Source organism: Epinephelus lanceolatus, chromosome 21 (assembly GCF_041903045.1).
Source record: "Epinephelus lanceolatus isolate andai-2023 chromosome 21, ASM4190304v1, whole genome shotgun sequence".
In the NCBI taxonomy this organism is placed as follows: domain Eukaryota; kingdom Metazoa; phylum Chordata; class Actinopteri; order Perciformes; family Serranidae; genus Epinephelus; species Epinephelus lanceolatus.
This window is the reverse complement of record NC_135754.1, coordinates 30306773-30325858: the sequence shown is the minus strand read 5'-3', so window position 1 is coordinate 30325858 and position 19086 is coordinate 30306773. Positions and strand designations below refer to the sequence as shown.

General features: G+C 41.3%; 1 protein-coding gene across 5 annotated transcripts in view; it reads right to left on the bottom strand.

The window, feature by feature from the left end:
- sdk2b (sidekick cell adhesion molecule 2b) overlaps positions 1–19086 on the bottom strand; it is a 468332-nt gene that overhangs the window by 81168 nt on the left and 368078 nt on the right. For all 5 annotated transcript variants that reach the window (XM_078163249.1, XM_033611150.2, XM_078163251.1 and 2 more), the window contains exons 6-12: positions 16774–16885; positions 10828–11018; positions 8340–8423; positions 7977–8171; positions 2361–2477; positions 1913–2080; positions 1347–1449 (exon numbers count right to left, since the gene is read on the bottom strand). In XM_078163249.1, the coding sequence (XP_078019375.1) occupies positions 1347–1449; positions 1913–2080; positions 2361–2477; positions 7977–8171; positions 8340–8423; positions 10828–11018; positions 16774–16885 (970 nt within the window). The remainder of the gene's footprint in view (positions 1–1346; positions 1450–1912; positions 2081–2360; positions 2478–7976; positions 8172–8339; positions 8424–10827; positions 11019–16773; positions 16886–19086) is intronic.

Genomic DNA, 19086 nt, shown 5'->3' with positions numbered 1-19086 from the left:
GAATGATGCCAACTACTGGTTTTCGGACTTTCTATTTGAAGCCTCAAGGCCATTACCATCTTGGATTTGGGAAGCCAGAAGTAACCACATTTGAATGAGAGGGTGGTGCTATGGAAGAGTGAAGGGAGGATCTGACTCACAGACTGTGGTGACACCTAAACCCTTTATTGTGCATAGCTTTAATAAAATGTAAGTGGGTGAGTTACATAAAAATTCACCCCCCCATACAGTTCTCATGGATGTCACAACCACAAGTGTTTTTTGTTTCAGGTTGTAAACATGTTTATTTCTGCTGTAAAGTGGAGCATTTCAACATGGGGGTCTACGTGAAAGGACTAGGTTTAGGAGCCAGCCTCAAGTGGACATTCGAGGAACTGCAGTTTTTGGCACTTCTGCATCGGCTTCCTTTTTTCAGCCCTGGAGGTTGAAGCTTGTTCAGAACCTACCAACTGTAACGTCTCTTTGTTTCTTTCATATTGTCTATACTTTCCTCTATTGCTGTCCTCTTTTAATATTAAGCACTTTAAATATAAAATGTTACATGTACTTCACTTCTATTGCACCACTCTGAGCACTTTTACACTACATGTCACATTTACCCATTCACACTTCTTAGTAACCATTCACACGCTCTCACACACCGCTGAAACAAACATCAGGAGCAATTTGGGGTTCAGTATTTTGCCCAAGGATACTTAGACATGTGGACTGGAGGAGCCAAAGATCAAACCGCTGATCTTCCAATTGGTAGACAACCTACTCTACCTCTGAGTCACAGACACTCCATCTTTTCTAGCAAAGTGCCATGTCGGTGAAGATTCTCAGTCATCCAGGTCACGGTAATCTTAAGTGCTATATCGTAGGCAACTGGACTTGCTTGACTTGCTTGAAGATGTTTCGCCTCTCATTCAAGAGGCTTCTTCAGTTCTAACGGACTGGTGCGTAGTCATCATGTGTGTCGTTAGGGTTAGATGGGTCCAGGCGTGAATGGGTGTGAAGTCGTCTGAGGAAGGATCCCAAGACTGCATTGTAGGTGGGTGGTAAGTGGTGTCGTAGGGCCACCTCCTCTGTTTAACGATGGTTGATCCAGTTTGACATAGATGGCTTCTTTCACGCCTCTTTCAAACCATCCGTCTTCTCTGGCCAAGTTGTGAACATTGCTGACCTCGAAAGAAAGTACCTTTCCCTTGAGATGTACAATGAAGAAGCCTCTTGGATGAGAACCGAAATGTCATAAAGAAACTCAAACAAGTCCAGTTGCCTACGATATAACACTTAAGATTAGCAAAGTGCCATACGGCTCTATATGAATATAGCAACCCCTATGTTTGTGAATGTATCCTTACCTGACGGTTACACTGGGGTCATGTGTGACTCCACAGGTCATAATGGCTTTAGTCCCTTTGATAACACTCTGGTCCTGTGGGGGGGTGGTAATTCGGGTGCGAGCTGTGGAGACAAAAAGAAGATGGAGGGAGACAGAAATGAGGAAACTAAGTAAGAGAAAACAGCCTGCAGAATGTCCTCCTGAGAAGAAGTCTGCTTGAAAAACAACAACGTGACAAACACATTTCAGAAAACTCATTTCAGTTGAAATGACATGCTGCTATTTTGTTTCTTGATGGCTTCTTGCAGAAAACACCTCGATGATGACTCTGAACTTGCACAGAAGAGCACTTTTGTATCTGAAGGAATTGAGTGCAGCTTTATTATTATACACCATGACCTCTTTTCACAACCTCTGCTAAACACATATGACTCTCAATAAAACCCCACCACTGTTAGCTTCCTGTTTTCTGCCACATGGGATTGATTAGGAAGGTTTGCTTGGGCACTGACAACACACAACATCAGGCATGTGTGTTTTTAAAAGGATATGAAAGGTCTTGTGCGTTCGACCCTGCACACTCACCCCAGACCACGAGGTCAGCGGACGCCTCATCGATGCCTCTGGAGTTGCTCGCCATGCAAGTGTAGGTCCCGGCATCTGAGATGTGTGAGGGGGAGATTAGCAGGCTACCTGACTCGAGCAGGGTGAACCTGGGCAGCTGGACCGAACCGCTGGCCAACACACGCTCACCTTAGGTGTACAAAGAGGTAGAAGAGAAGGAAACAGGTGAGGACAGAGGCACATAAATAGACAGAAAAAGAGAAAATGAGGCTTTCAGGGCCAGATTAGAAAAGGAGGGGGATGGTGAGGAGAAACAAGGACGGTATTTTCCTGATCTTCTATTGAGATCCAAACATGGAATCCAATCAGGCTTTATTTGTTAAGCCACGGCAGAATACAGTCCCACGTGTAAAAGATAACAGACATCATAATCCCTAGGTGTGTATGCATGCATGTGTGTAACAGAGACCTTTCTGCCAGGTGATAGCCGGTCTTGGGGCTCCAGAGGTCTCGCAGTGCAGGATGACTGACATGCCGTCGATCACAGTGCTGTCTGAGGGTCCGGCTGTGATGTTCGGGGCAATGCCTGAGGGGAGACAATTGCACACACGCAGAATAAAGAGAGAGCTCAGTACAGTGGAGAGGAGAAGGTAAGAGGGTTATAGAGGTGAGAGAATAAATGTCAGTGGCAAAACCCCTCTTCAAACGTATTTCCTGTAAGCGCCAGCCTGCTGCATCTCAGCGTTTAGTCGGCGCTTTGTGCCACTAATTCTTCACGGATTGACACAGCCACGACTGTCTGCTGCCCGTCTATTTTTTGCACCCGCAGCGATAGCGGATAAAGGAGGAGGAGGAGGAGGAGGAGGAAGGAAAATGACTGAGGGAGGAGCACAGAAAGAGAGGGCAATATGTAGATAACTAAAATCACTATTTGTGACATGCAATAAATCAAAGCTTTTACAGAATGACAGAAACTGTATCACTCCCGAGAGGTTTGTCGTGGCAGCAGTGTTGATGGAAGGACACGGGGAGAAGGACAGGAGGAGAAGTGGGGACATGAATGTGTAGAGGGAACGGGAGATGATAAGATGAGATCTGGAGGGAAGAGAGAGATGAGGAGGAGAGAGTGTCAGTGAGAGAAAGAGACAGACAGGGGTGGAGGGGTGAGGCTGAAAACACACTGCCGGCATATGACGTGTGTCATTCTGCAGCACGTCAACAGAAGACCACGCACATTTTACCTCCTTCACCTCTGCATGACCTTAAAATCATGGGTGGACACTTATTGCTTTAACGTGATTTCTAACCCAGTCTCCAGAGCTGTGGCTTCCTAGGCAGAATCTTTTTTGCCATTGTCTTTATAATGATGGAACTGTGGGTCCTATAGCTTTGGATATATCTCCACCTCAACAACTAGTCTCTCCTCATCCGTTCTCTGACACACACGAGAGACAGCAACAGCAAGAGGTGAGGAGAGGAGCTGAACTGCCACGGGAGCAGAGAAGAAGAGCTGCTATGAGAGCCGGGGTGTACAAGCGGAGAGCGAGCGGGGGAAAAATGTGTTTTTTTCAGGGGCTCCGAGGCTGGAAATAGGACAGTGGTGTGAAGTGTCGTGGGGTGGCACATCCACAAGCGCAGGCTCATGCCTTGCTACTGGTGTGGGGGTTGTACAACATACATAGAAAATAACAGGGGCAACTGTTTTGACGCAAGCTGTTCGGCAGTGGCGTGTTCTGGCCTTGAGTTACTGAGAGAGAATATCATGAATCTGATAAAGTGGTGCAGCGTGGAGTGAAGGCAGCAGGAACTGAGGCCACATGAAGAAAATCAAATGCCAGTACTCGCCAAACAGATGCACAGCGAGGGTAAAATAACCAGGGATTTGTCGAAATCTAGCAGTGGCACATTGCAGAGTCCTGCACGGGTCCAGTTTTACAAACCTACCCCCAAGGTTCACTACCAGAACCGAACTGTTACCCGTAATTACCTCCAAGTCAAATTCTGACCCGCCCTGACCCCCATTAATGTCAGTCCCACAGCCAGACCTGTGATTAAACACAAGGTTTTGCTGTTACGCTGTTTTGTGTGATGCACTGCTCCATTCAGATGTCCAAAGCACTCGCTCAGTCAGCTCCCACTTGTTGATGTAATACAAAGTGACACAAAGATTACCAATTTTATGGTAATCATCTGTCCACATATCGAGAGTAAGTGCTGTGTTACCATCAGTCAGCTGCATCCTCAAGTCTGAAAGGAAGTTTTGTCCAAAGACCTTTTTTCCTAGTGGTCGACTAGGAAAATTCATTTAGGGCCATTAGTCAACTAGTGGCCTTCATTAATATAGGCCTATATTTTATCTACAAGTGCACGTCACACACTGAGCGAGCCGCCTATTAATGACGCTGTGGGCTAATGGGCATGTAGCTACTTCCATGTTTCAGATGATACGTCATGTTTGTAGTTGACCAATGAAGATGAGTTTACATATCACCTTGGGTTTGTCCTTCACCTTCTCAAAATGATCCCACACTTTGGATTTCCTGCCCGACATGTTATTAACTAGCCTGTGGAATAACTGCAGGTACCAGCCCTGGAAATTAGAGGCCGTACACATGCTGCATCTTTAACCGCCTGGAAAAAGCAATGTCGGGCTCTTGGCGCTCTTTGTAAGTGTGTAGGCCTGTCGTCTGTGGGACAGATGTAAAGACTGAATATTTACAGAAGAAGGGAAAGATATCTGTTGGCTGTGAGTGGTTTGTAACCTGACATGAATTCCCTCATGGTCCAGTCATAGAAGTTTTGATCTATTTTGACAAGGCGCAGCTCCTAATAGAGTTTCATGTTTGTTTGTTTTTTGTTTCTTTGACTAAGTGACCAATAAAATCTTAGCGGCTAATGACCTTTCTGGTCGACTAACATTTGGTTGACTATTAGGTAGGGGTGTAACGATACATCGATCCACATCGATACATTGATTTATTGATTAACGATCCGATTACATCAATGCAAAATGAAAACATTGATCCATATCGTCATCTTAAAGATACACCTTTATTTTGAAATCCACTTAAACATGAGAAATGTGAGACTTTAGTGAACAGGTCTATTTTTATTATTTTTTGTTACAGAAGAATACTGTTTTTCATTTAAATGCCTGATACCTGGAAGAGCTCAGAAATAAAATGGTCAAATCATATTCTAGTTGTTTTTGTGAGTTGATGTAAATGATTGTGTTAGATGGGCATATGATAACACGTCATATCGATCGCAAGCTCCTGAATTGAATCAAATCGAAATTGTATCGTGACAGACTTTGTGATATCGGCAGACATCGTATCGTCATCCAAACAAATCGATATAATATTGTATTGTGATGAAGCTGGTGATTTACACCCCTACTATTAGGAGGCAGCCCTAGTCTGCAGTGTGACACAGTTTTTGGACCAGGTAGAAGCCGCTGTGTGTCCACATGGCCAGCTTTGGCACCTTTGAATATGTCTGTTCTGGCTAGATGTTAATCCTGGCTTCGGATTAACATCTACAAATTACGTCATTCAGGTGTTAGACTTAGGTTGACTTTTTCTGTAGTAATGTAAACTTAATCAGGCTGATTAGTTAGGTTAGTTTATAGAACAAAGTCCAAGTAATGTCGGTAAAACAGTTTTCAGCAACTCACAGACTGCAAATAAAGTTTTATATTTCTGGAAAAACTAATTAGACATGTTCTTGCAGAACAAACATGCACAAGTCCTGCACACATTTTCTCCAAGATATGTTCAGTTAATTAGTGCTGCTTGATTGGCTCTGAATCTCATCTCTGTCAATACTGTCACCTGACTACAACACCTCAATTACATTATGAAAACACTGCTGTGCTGCTGTCACAGTCCTGTCAGATTAAAAATATCTCCATTGTGTAACATTTCTGTTAGAAACAAGAGAAGGAAGTGCCAGTAAGTGTAAGAGTATTTCTCTTGTAAGAAAAATTCTTTGTGATTTTTCTACATTTTGACCAAAATATGGAGCAACCAGCTTTCATTCAGATTTTAAGTCCCCAGTTTAGTGTTTGTTGAATTGATCACAGTAGTTTATATAGCAGCACGTGGGGTCCTTGAGAGATGAGTAGATGTTCTATTGTTGCCATATATGAGCAGTTTCAGGTACATCTGTAGATTTGTTTGTTTGTTGCTGCTGTGTTTTTGATGACCTCCACATAACTGCTGTTTGGCTACAACCTCTGTGGACCATGAACGATTGTAAGAAATCCATCTGATAATAGTTGAGATATTTCTGACTAGAACTAGAAAAGTGCTCTCAATAACGTGCAGATGTGTCTGAGGTGTCCAGTGTGTATGCATGACAATGGTGAAATAAACCGGCTCCCTAAAGCCCAGTTCAGACCACTGATTCCCGACAAGACTAAACCATTTTAGAACGTTACAGAGGAAAGTTGCAGCGGTGTGAACTGGCCGTCTGAGCTCAACTCAAGCCGGCTGATGGTGTCACCTGCAACTCAAATCACCTGGTTTTAGAACATAAGGCACGTCACCTGTTTCAACAGCCAATCAGCCTGTTGTGAAGTCTGCTGGTCAAGTCAACATGACCGCAGACGGCGTGTTTACTTGCTGCAGCAGGTGCTCCGGTGTTGGACGGTGTGTTGCTGGTGCTGCTCGCTATATGTGCTTATGCCCCACACACACATTCTCACTGACTAACCAATTTAGTACTGCTTACTTATATTATTGTGGCGTATTTATTATGAATACAGTCCATCTGATGCTTGTTATATGTTTTCCACCGTTTCATCACTACTACAAATGCAACTGTAGCCAGTATCTCACTATCGCTATCCTCATTCATGTTTTAAGAAGCTACAAATTATATTCAGCCACAAAATAAACCTGAAAAGCTGCAAATCGGAACGGAAGTACAGAGAGTTGTTGCATAGAGATGATACACCGTCTCATCTAGTTGTATTGGTGTGAACCGGCAGGTTTTTAGAACGTTGCAGAATGGCACATTGCAAGTAGCTGCCTGTTTCAACTCGTCTTGTTGCAAATCTTTGGTCTGAACTGGGCTTTACAGTCAAGATGGTGGCGAAGATAACAAAATTGGGGATTTCTTGATCTTGTATTGTCATAACTTTGAAGGGTCATACCATATCATTTCATACCATTTCATACCTGATATGGTATGAAATTAACCTCCAGATGCTCCTGTTCAAAAAGAGACCAAACTTTTCTATGGATGTCAGTAATTTTTGGGCCATGCCACAGGCTAAAATATGGCCTGCAACAGACCTCATAAAGCCTGTTTTTAGCCTTTTGCTGTGTGATTTTGTTGATAATTTTTGGCCCCTATCGGCTGCTCAAGAAGAGTGAGGAGTAAGCAGTCGGTGACAGTATAAAAAAGAGCAGTCAATGAAATATATATATATATATATATATATATATATATATATATATATATATATATATATACACACATTGTTTTTAAATTGCAAGTCGCCACAACCACCAGATGTCCTTGAGCATACAGTCATAAATGGTCACAAAAAATATTACGCTGATGGGTCCAGTAATTTGTGAGATTAGCTACTGACAGACAAATACACAAACACACGCATGAGATAATAAAGGGTGGACAAACAAACTGGTAGTACCACTGCTGGAGCCAAAACCATGTCTAAAGACTAACATTTTCCTTGACCTCTTTGTGGAGAAAAAATTGTTGTGGTTTTCCTGAATTCTGATGAAAAATGACATTTGTGTTATCTTCTGTCAATTAAGTTGCAGTAATTTTGGAAGCAGAAATTACGGGAGTTGACAGAATTCCATTTAAAACACAAAATTGCTGCTGCTCTCGTCCCTACTTACAGGTTGGAATCGCTTTCCATTTTTAAAAAGCAATTACACGTGGTCTTTTCTGAATCTGACAAGGGGCTTGAGAGAGCTGTGTAACGATTTAACACTATTCTGCAGGGGGAAAAAAAAAGGTTCATTCTGAGCTTACACAAAACACATTGTACTTTAATAACAGTAATTATCTGTAAAACAATTTCCTAAAGAGCTGCTGGAGCACTCACTGGTAACAGCCAGGTATGTGTTGGTCTGAACTTCTCCTGCCAAATTTCTGGCAAAGCACTGGAACATCCCGGTGTCGTCGGGCAGAAGGCCGTTGACCTGAAGGCTGCCTCCCACCAGCACCCTGTACCTGGGCATCTTCACTGGGTTGATGGGCAAAGCATCCTTGTACCACACAATGTCTGGCTGGGGCACTCCTGCAGAGGCAGAGTGTGGGTGGGGTTAACAGACATGTTTCAGTTTATCATTAAAGAAATAAAATATCTCCAATGATAGTTAATCCTTTGAGTATTCTGACAGGAATTACTAATTAAGCTTTGACATTCTTGTACTAAAACGCACACATATTCGTAAACACTGCTGACCTCGTGCCTGACAGGGAATGTCCACCACCTTCTCCATCTCAGCCGTGATGTGTTTCTCAGGCTCCTTGATAAACTGCGGAGGTTCTGAGGGACGAAGTGAAAAGAAAAGACAAGATGACATATTGATAAAATAAGAAGCAAAACTGCAAACCTGCAACTGTAATCATCCCGAGTACCTCAGTGACACTGTGTGAGATCTTTAAAAAATAACTGACAGCACCTATAATTGATGGATAGAGGATAAAGAGATAAAGCCACCTCATCCCCCAGATGACCTCATTCTGTGTTGCAAATTTGTGAAGAAAATGTTTTTCTCGCATGCCTCCATGAATGAAGAATCCGAAAATGGTTCAGAAGTGAGCATAGCTAAGTTTCACTTTTAGTTCAGTTCCCCATTGGAAAGGGCGTCTGGGAAGTTCTTAAGATACAAATGGATAAATGAGACTTTCACACCTGCCCTGTTTGGGTTTGGTTCAATCGAACTCAACTTCGTTTGCCCCCTAAGTGTGGTTCGTTTGGGCAGGTGTGAACACAGCAATCACACTCAGGTGCGCACCAAAGCAACTGGACAGAGACCTTCTTGAAGAGGGGGTCTCAGTCAGGTTACAAATGAACTGTAGTGCAGTTCGTTTGTGGTGAGAATGTGTTCCGACCTGGATGTGAACCAACTGCAGTCACATGACACATTGTTTGGGTTAAACATGAGCATGTTACAGTCCTGGAGGATTATTAATGTGCACCTCCTCCTGTACTGCCTTAATATGCACATTCAGCACATCCAATGCATCAAAACATTGTTTTCTAGTTGGAGCCGCGCCTCGTTTTCAAACTGTATGGTTTGACTAAAATGAACAATGACAGCAATATAGTCCACGATGAGCAGCGCTAAAATCAACCTGCGTAGTTGTCCCTCCATTGTGACATTAGAAAGTGTCACATTTATCTTGCAAGTGTACTCTTCTTCAACGTTTGCTTTACTTCCTGGATTTTCCCACATGGAAATTCTGACCAATCAAGAGCAACTTTCTCACACAAGGCATTTGATCTGGTCCGCTTGTAAATGCTGCTGTGAGAACACGAACCAACTCTAGGCAATAATGCAGCTTTGAAACAAAATTAGTCCCTGATTCAGACCAAAGCAAGACAACTCTAGGTCTGAAAGCACCCTTGGACATACCGCACAAGTTATCAGTTTTGCTGTTATTAGATGCGACCCCCTTTTTACTTAAATTCAGTGAGAATTTTCTCCATTTCTGGATCCTTCCTTCGCTGGAGGGATTCAAAGTGAGTAACTGATATACAAATAGTCATTTAGGGGCTGAAGTAATTCTTTAAATACATTTTTGCTTTGAAAAGTATTGCTAATGGTGCAGACTACTAATAGAGCAGGTAAAAAATAATGTCATCTTACAGTAGTCTGATTCAGAAATCAGTAATTGGCAAACATACGGTTTTTAATGTATCTCTCAAACTGATGGGGGGAGGAAAGGCTCAGTTGGCTACATCAAGGGAAAAGTTCACCACACCTAGTCCTTTGAATCACATCACAACCTTGAAAACATTAAAGTGTTTCAGTGGGATGGAATGAGAGTGACTCAAGCAATGCTATTAAACAGTTTCTTGAGGCCAACCATTAGCTTCCTCCCTTTTTAAATCAATAACACTTTAGCCTCACCGCCTCATGACTTCACAGCCATAACTTTGCCACTAGTAGTCTTTATATCATTTTCATACCAGCTCTTTTGTTTGAACTCGCAAACCTAAATGCTGCGTTTACTCTCAAACATTAGCTGATGTATGTAGCTCAATGGAAATAGAATGTCTTTTATTTGGGTTGCCATATGAAAGCACATACACCGATTATGCCTTATGACTAATCGCATCATTTTCTCTTTACCTTGTGCATCATAAAAAGGTCTGAAAAAGAAATCATGGTGAAATTCACAGACCAAAAGAAAGAGAGTGAAAACACTCACTGAAAATGTGCTCCAAATCCTGAAACACTAAAAATATCCAAACATATTATACAAAAAGGCAAAAGCACAAACATTAAGATAAGTGCTGCAAATACCAAAACACAAACAAAACATGAGAGGAAAGAATGATGAACCTATTTTGACTTAGCAGCGGCAAAGATACCGAAGCTTTCCCATCACGGCTCATTTGGATGTGGATTTCCTTAATGTTTGTGCTTTCACTCTCATATGTGTTTCTGTCCTCAGGGTCCACTGTAACAATACAACTCGCAATGCAGCGTCTAATTAAACCTGCACAGACGCGGTGATAGGTAGACATTCACATCAGGGCCTGGGAATGGTGTCTGAGTTTGTGTAAATACTGAAGAACCAAAGTGGCAACAGTTGTAATGGGAAGATACTATCACCTGCAAATGTGCATGTTTAAGGCAGGATGTCAACAGTCCTGCTGCAGGTGCTCAGGAATAATAACTGGGGACAGACAAGAGCACATTTCAGCTTATAATTCTTACCCAGTACGTGCAGATAAGCGCCAGCACTGACTGAGGGCACGCTGCTGCTGCGGAGAATGGCCTCGCACTCGTAGAAGCCGGCGTCGCTCACCACGGGACTGAGAATGGTCAGCCTGCGGTTGAAGTCGCTCAGACCGCTGGTCACCAACACGCCATTCTTACGCCACGATATGCTCAGCTTGATGAGAGGCCTGCAGGGTGAAAAGTTTCAGATACGTTCAGATCTCGGAGAGAATTTATCTTTCCGTGGTTTATGATAAATGATTGTGGTTCTGCAACATTGGTCCGATGTGACACATATCCATCAATCTGTTTAATCTGCTGGAGCACCGTGTCGTGAAATCTGAAAAATATCTGTGTATGGGTGGAGATGATGCCAAGTGTTATCAATTCAGACTGACTATTTCATGAATCAAGGGATGTCATTAGTGGAGGAGTCGACTTTGATTTTGCATCTTCCAAAGATACAAGAGCACTTGTGTCTCCAAACACAAGATAAATTATAATGGAATCAACTACAATTATCATTCGACACACACATTAAATATTAAAGTTATTGTGCAAAAAAAATATAAAAATAAATAAAAATAAAAATCCTAGAGCATTTGAAAAAAACAACACCGACATGTTAAAGGGATAACGCACCCAAAAATGAAAATTCAGCCATTATCTACTCACCCATATGCCGATGGAGGCTCAGGTGAAGTTTTAGAGTCCTCACAACACTTGCGGAGATCCAAGGGGAGAGTGGGTAGCAACACAACTCCACCTAATGCAGGCTGACGGCGCCCCAGATTCAAATGTCCAAAAACACATAATTGAAACCACAAAATATCTCCATACTGCTCATCTGTAGTGATCCAAGTGTCCTGAAGCCCCGACATAAAAAAAAAAAAAAAAAAAAAACACGCTCATGTTTGCGCTCTTGCACGCGGGACCAGCGAAAGCACGTGAACACACATGAACGTGGTGCCCATGTCTCACGCTCTTGCGCAAGCGCACAAATGTGAGCGTGGTGCCCAGAGAGGCAGTTAGAGCTACAGGCTACAATGAGGCTAAAAACAGAGTTCAAATAACATTTTTCCAAACAACTTTTTATGTCGAATCTGGGGCGCCGTAAGCCTGCATTAGGTGGAGTTGTGTTGCTACTTCCTCTCCCCTTGGAGTGATGTGAGGACTCTAAAACTTCACCTGAGCCTTCACCTGAGCCTCTCTCGGCATATCGGTGAGTAGATAAAAACAGTGTGATTCAGACATCAAATGTTTTATTTCCATGTGGAAAAGTCTGGCCCTAAGAAAGAAGAATTTAACCCCCAAATGTCTTTCAATTTTTTTATGTTGTTTTTTTTCCAGTCCATGAAAGCGTCATTATTATTGACCCACAATGGTGCAATTGGGCTCTTAATATTTAGTGTGTCTGTTTTTATTTGGTCCCTCTGCAGTCGACACAGCAGTAAGACCGAAAAGGTTGATTCGTCAGTCCATAGTATGTTCAGCTGATATTCAGTGCTAACCTGAATCCTATCATTCTATTTCTGTACATTTTCAAGCATTGTACTCGCAGCAACTAATTCATTCATTTCATTTTTTTTTTTTTATTAAACAAAAAATAAATGATGTAATCATGTGTGTATGTCTCTTTTCAGTAAAGGGTTACTTATCATACTCTATTTAGGTTTAACTGTGAAAAAGTCCTCAACAAAACTGGAAGTTTCAGAGCAAGAGCGGCAACGTAACCATAGAAACTCACCACAGCTGAACTCTGAATGGCGTCCGTCTGCCTGACCCACACCTACTGACTGCGTGCACTAGGGATGTGCCATATAATCTTGTTCACGATAATTCATATCATGATATTCGAAATATTTTGACTTGACATATTGACGTCATACCATTACCCACGGCAACAACAGGCATGGCTGAAAACGAAATTATAACCGACTCTGCAGTGGTTCCAAAAAGGGGAGCAGCTTCAGTAGTGTGGAATAAACTGTGGCGTCCTGAATGTTTTATGAACAGCTCCGGACTTCTCAGATTCTTTTAGTGACTTACTGCTCAGAGGGAATTCATTCAGTGGCTCCTCTGGCAGCAGCGCAGCGTCTGTGTCATAACCCTTTGGTAATGTAAACCTACGTGACGCTCACAGCTCGACAAAAACTCCATATATGTGAATGTGTGATAGTTGTGGTATCATAACAGCCTGTCACAGGTTACAGCGTGATGATTAGAGGAGAAATGGCAGAGCATAAAGGTCCAGGTGGAAAAAAAACAACTCAATCATTTAGGATTTTACTAAAAGAAGGAAATCACCTGTTGATTTATATATATAGATCCCAGGGGACATTTTTTGTATTTGGGAGCTGTTTAAATGTGTAATTTGTGGCAGATTTTATTTAGTTGAGCTATTAATATTGTGACAGAATCTGAATCTCATTCTGAGTTACTGTTGTTGTTCACAAACTAAAGAAATGAGAGATCATTTTTGTTTTTACTGAATATTTGAGGCAAATTGTAAAACTATATCACTTATTTTATTGCAAGTCTATGTTCTTAAATTATCAATAAAATATCTTTTTTTACTAATTTGTTGTTAGAATTGAAAGAAAAGTAAAAGCTCAGTAAAAGCTCTCTGATCCTGAGCTATTTAATTATACCTGAATTAAATATAATTATAATTTAACTATAATCTCTGAACAAAACTTTGGTCAAAATATAGGACAGCGTTTTGGATTTGTTTGAATTTCAAGGACTTTTTAAACACTTTAAAAAAGCGGCTGTATTCAGGGTATTCCAGTATTTGACTTGTTATTCCTTTCAAAACTCAAGCACTCTAAGCACCTTGTGTGACCTCAGGAAGTCTGAATAATAGCTTCGCTATAGTAACTTATACAACAGTTATTTCTGGCCCTGCAATCTGATTGGTCGAGAGACAGTAAAACCGTGACGATATTGGAGTACAACATCACGGTTATTTCACTGTGTATGTATCACTCCGCCTCACAGCTGATTGCAATCAACAATCAAATCAAAACTGACGGTTAGTGTCAGTTAGCTCAGCAGTTGTGTTGTAGGCTAATTAATTCATCCACTGTCAAACAGCCAAAAATATGGATTTATTTCCTAAAATAAGTTTTGAATTGAACTATGAATGGTCATCAGAGGAAGATGAGGGAGAGGAGAAGCTGAATCCATCTGAGCACACATCCAGGTTTTTCAGCGTTTCATCAGCGGAGCTCAGTGACTTGGAGAAAAGCAACATACTGTCAGATCAGAAGGCAGAGTCGGCTGTGCCTGTGAAGCGACAGTCCACCATGCAGTCACCAGAGACTTATTTCACTGGCTGCACAATTAATGGAAACGTGCAGATAAATGTGTATAAAGAGTAAGTGCCTGGCGCACCATGTCTGCGTTACATAGCAACGGTGACAGTGGAGTCCTGAGGGAACTATTTTTGTTGGCGGAAGACAAATAAAATGCTTAAATTATCTATTTTGTCCTCATTTTTCAACATTTCTTAATCAGCCTTGCTTATTTAACTGTTGAACTGTTGTATAAAAGCAATATCACACTCGAGCTCGTGATGTTATACTGTGATATCGTCACGGCTGTGATTCGGTTGTAGGTACGAGGCCGCAGGCAAGTACAGTACAACATCACTCCCTCTCGTGTGATATTGCTTAAACATAACCTGTTAATTCCAACTGGTTCTAAGCATTATTGTGCACTGAGACAGGAACCTGTTCCTCTTTAAATCTGCACACATTTCAATGCTAAGCTTCTAGTTTCTTTTACCAATGACTGGTGATTTCTTCTTTTCTTGTTGAACCGTATAGCTTAGAGGGATCTTTGTCTCTTCGTGCCCTTTCAGTTGTCAGTCTAGTTGAACCAATGCACAGCGTTTCGTTCTCCATCTACAAAACATTCCTCTTTTTATTTGGCAACCCTTCATACAAATCTGTTTGGAATGAAGACTTTCTTCAACCTAAAAGCATCAAAGACTGTTCAGAGATACTGAATAGTCCTCTCAGCTATCTGACTGGACCCAATCAAGCTTTTGTGACAGGAAGTTCCAGACTTTTAAACAGCAGTTTACCTTTAATGTAGACACAGGAGGTTAAAGGGTCATTTCACCCAAATTACAAAAACACATATCTTTTCACTTTCTACTAGTTGTATCCAATCCTAAATGCAGTTTTGGTTTTATTTGCCCAGGTGTTGAGGCATCATCAAAAAAAAATTTACAGCAAATGCTGTGATGTTTTAACTGAAATAAGGAAAAGAAAAAAAAAAAAATTGAAAAAAAAGAAGAAAAAAAAAGTACTATAAAAAAAAGAGAAAGGAAAAAAAAAATATTTTCTTTCTATAATCATTGTTCCTGTTCAACCACATTATTTGAAAGAAAAAGAAAAAACTGAAAAAAAAATATTTTTACTGGAAAAAGAAAAATAAGAAAAATTAAAACGGACACATTTTGAGGAAAAAACTGAACTACTAAAAAAAAGAAAAGAAAAACAATTTTAAAAAAAAGGAAAAAAAAAATATTGTGAGGAAATAACCACCCCGACAAAAAAAAAAAGGAAAAGAAAAACATAAAAAATGAAAAAAATATAAAAAAAAATAAATCACTTTCTTCACAGAAAATTGTGAAACACAGTTTTCATTTGAACAAAGGAAAAGAAAAAGAAAATGAACAAAAAACACGCAAGTACTGAAAAAAAGAAAAGAAAAGAAAAAAACCCTGAAAATTGTTAAAAACTTGAAAAATCTCTTATTGTTTGTGCTGCTTTGGATAATTCACAGAAAACGCTGAAAAACTGTGTTTATTTGAAAAACACTTACTGGAAAGAAAAAAGAAAAGACGAAGAAAAAACATAAAAAAAAAAGAAAAAAAAAGTCTAGAAAGAAACAAAACAAACAAACAAAACCTGAAAAATCTCTTTTCAGAATCACTGTTCCCGTTGTTCTGGATACAGGGTTCCTACACATTTGGAATTTCAAAATTCCATACTTTTCCAAACCCTAATTTCCAGACTTCTCTGCGTTTTTTGTTTTTTTCTCAGAGAATATGCGACATCTGAGTAAATATATCAGTATATCATATTTCACATCATATTTAATTATTCTCAATAGGCGATTATAGCCAACTACCATAATGGCATGCAAATAAAAACTTAGTTCAATGTCTGGGCTGAGGCAAAAAGGTTGGGACTCTGGGTGCAAGCGATGCAGTAACAAGACGTCAGTGTTTTTTCCTTTCATGTGGCTCAGAATGGCCTTCTCCCCCATGTTGATGTCGTCAAACGATTTCACACAAAGCTTGCATCTAGCTCTGTGTGTGAATTGGGAATCCTTGGCCAACCAGTATTTATATACGGTACTGTCAAGCCATCCATCCAAAAACTTGCATCCACCCATTGTGAACCACGTGAAACTCGTCTTCTTGTCGAAGGTGCAGTGTTGGAGTGAAACTTGATACCTGGGGGGCTGGAGGAGGGTCATGGGGCAGCGGACTGGACATACCACTTGTCAATCAGGTAAAAGGGGGCAGTATGTTTTCTGAGACGTTTGCTCTCACACAAACTGTGCTTGGCCCGGCATAAAACACGATCCAGACTGATTAAATTATTTTTGGAAGTACCTAATTTTCTATTTTAGAAAACAGTATTTTAGAACAGTGGTAATAGTCTGGAAACAAAAATATTTTTCCATACTTTATTTTTCATTTTCCATACTTTTTAATACCTGGAAATTGATCAAATTTATTTCCATACTTTTCCATACTTGCGTAGGAACCCTGTGGATAATTCACAGAAAATGCTGAAAAACAGCTTTTTACTGAAAATAAATAAATAAAAATTCAATAAAATAATAATTTGAGTTGTCCTCAATAATTTGAGTGAAGTGACCCTTTAATAATCTGATCTCGTGACCCTGCAGCACATTTACCTGGCGTTGGCAACACACTCCATCGTGACCTCTGAGGTGCCTGTGACCACACTGGTGTTCCTGGGGGGGATGATGATTGTCGGGGCGATGGGGTCTGCAGGACCGCCTACATCTAGACAGACAGACAGACGGACAGACACATACACACACACACCCCAACACAAACACACACATACATGGAGAGGTTAAGCAGAGAGCAATTATCTTGATGGATACATATGACTAGATATATTTGTTAGAGACAGAATGTGGTGAGCCATCTGGACTTTAGTGTCCTATACATTTCATTTCCAGCCCGTGCACTCTGCGGGCCCTCATCGGCGTGGCATATTGAAACTGACCAATGCACACAGTGTATCTGAGTTGTGGCAGAGAGACGGGCCGAACAGGACGAGACAGTGCACTGACTGTGTATAATAAGATGTCTGCTGGAGAACCAGAAACAGGGATAGAAAAATACTGCCTGACAAACACAAAGCTGAAGGGGTGAAACGGCTGCTCTGTGTGTGTGTGTGTGTGCGCATATACACACATTTTCATATGTGTACGAAACTCTGCATGGGCAAACTAGTTTATGTCTGTTTGATTGTGTTTGTGTGTGTGTGTGTGTGTGTGTGTGTGTGTGTGTGTGTGTGTGTGTGTGTGTGTGGGTGTGTGTGTCAAAGTGTGTGTGAGCATCACAGACAGACAGCCCATGGCAGTGAGAGCACAGTGTGTGCGTGTGCTGCTTGAGATGTGTCATGTCTGTGATAAACTCACACTGATCCGTCAATCTCATCATGCCCTGGGAGTGCGCTTGTGGCTGCACATGTCAGATGTAGCTACAGGGGCTGTCATGACTCAATCTTACCAATCTTGGGTCATTAGATGCTGTGTACAGGCCCCACACACACACACACACACACACACACACCTTGACAACACCAAGGTTCGACTGCTAGTCACCAGAAAAACCCTGCTGCAAATTTAAATTGGACAAAGCAAAGTTCTTAAAGTCCCAGTGAAACTAAAGTTAGAGTGTCTAGTACTAGTGCTGTGAGTGTGTGTGTGAGTCTTTTAGGGCTGCTCCCCAATAAAATTTCCAAGTCGACCAGTAGTCATCATTTAGGGCCATTAGTCGACTAGTCGCCTGCATGTTTATGATATTAATTTAATTATTAAATGATATATTTTGCTGGTTTGAGTTGAAGGTGTGAGAAAGAATAGTATCAGTTACATTGTTAACACTGTGCTACATTACAGAGAAATACAAAACCGTACTAATGAACCTTCATTAATATAGGCCTATATTTTATCTACAAGTGCACGTCACACACTGAGCGAGCCGCCTGTTAATGACGCTGTGGGCTAATGGACAGGCTACCTGACTAAAAACAACAACAACACGTGTTTGTGTTTTGTTTTAGGTATTCAAGAATATTTTATTGATCGCCTGGCCTCCGATGACCAGAAAAATGGCAATTACAGGTCTCTGACTGAGGGTCAAAATTACCTGAGCTCCGGATGGGCCCTTTTAGACGACCATCACATCATATTGAAGGCGATCAATACTGATCGCCTTCAATATGATGTGATGGTCACGTAGCCTGTCCATAATGATTAAATGTCACGCTGCCAGCTTGCTAACGTCAGCACACGTAACGTATGCCTATGTTATATTACACAGTGTTTAATGATACAGTCTATTATCTCCCTATTACTCTAATCTTTCCTGCTTAACGTTATCGCTCAAACAAATGATTAATTTCTGTACTCATTTAAGATACCTTCATCAGTTACCGGAGGCCACTGTCTAACATCATCAATCCAGCTATTCATGATGCTGTCATTGTAGAGAGTCAGTTCACAATGACAGCATAATGAATGGATGACTGACACATGTCACCGCAGCAATGGCGCCGCCGCAAGATGGCGGCATACACAAATTGCTCGCCGAATTCGTCTATAGATATAGCTCTCGTTAGAATGAATGGCTTTATGCTAAGCTAAACTCCAACTCTGTTCTTAAAAGCACAAAAGTGATACTGATAATTTCTTCATCTTGTTGAAGGTAGGATCAAGTTTTAAAACTTCGTCCAGAGTATGGAAACTGTAACATGAGCAACACTCGTCTCCTCAGAGTTCTCCTTGACCTTCGCTCTCTCCAAGTCTCAGGCTGTCGGAGCCAGGAAAGCTCCTGGGAAATGCATCGTCAGAGGCGTCGCTGCAGGAACAGCTGCTGTAGCAGATACTGACAGATACACGTGCACATACAGTAAAACCCAAGCACTGACTCGAACACACACAACTCGCAGCACTGGCTCTCCCAGCAGC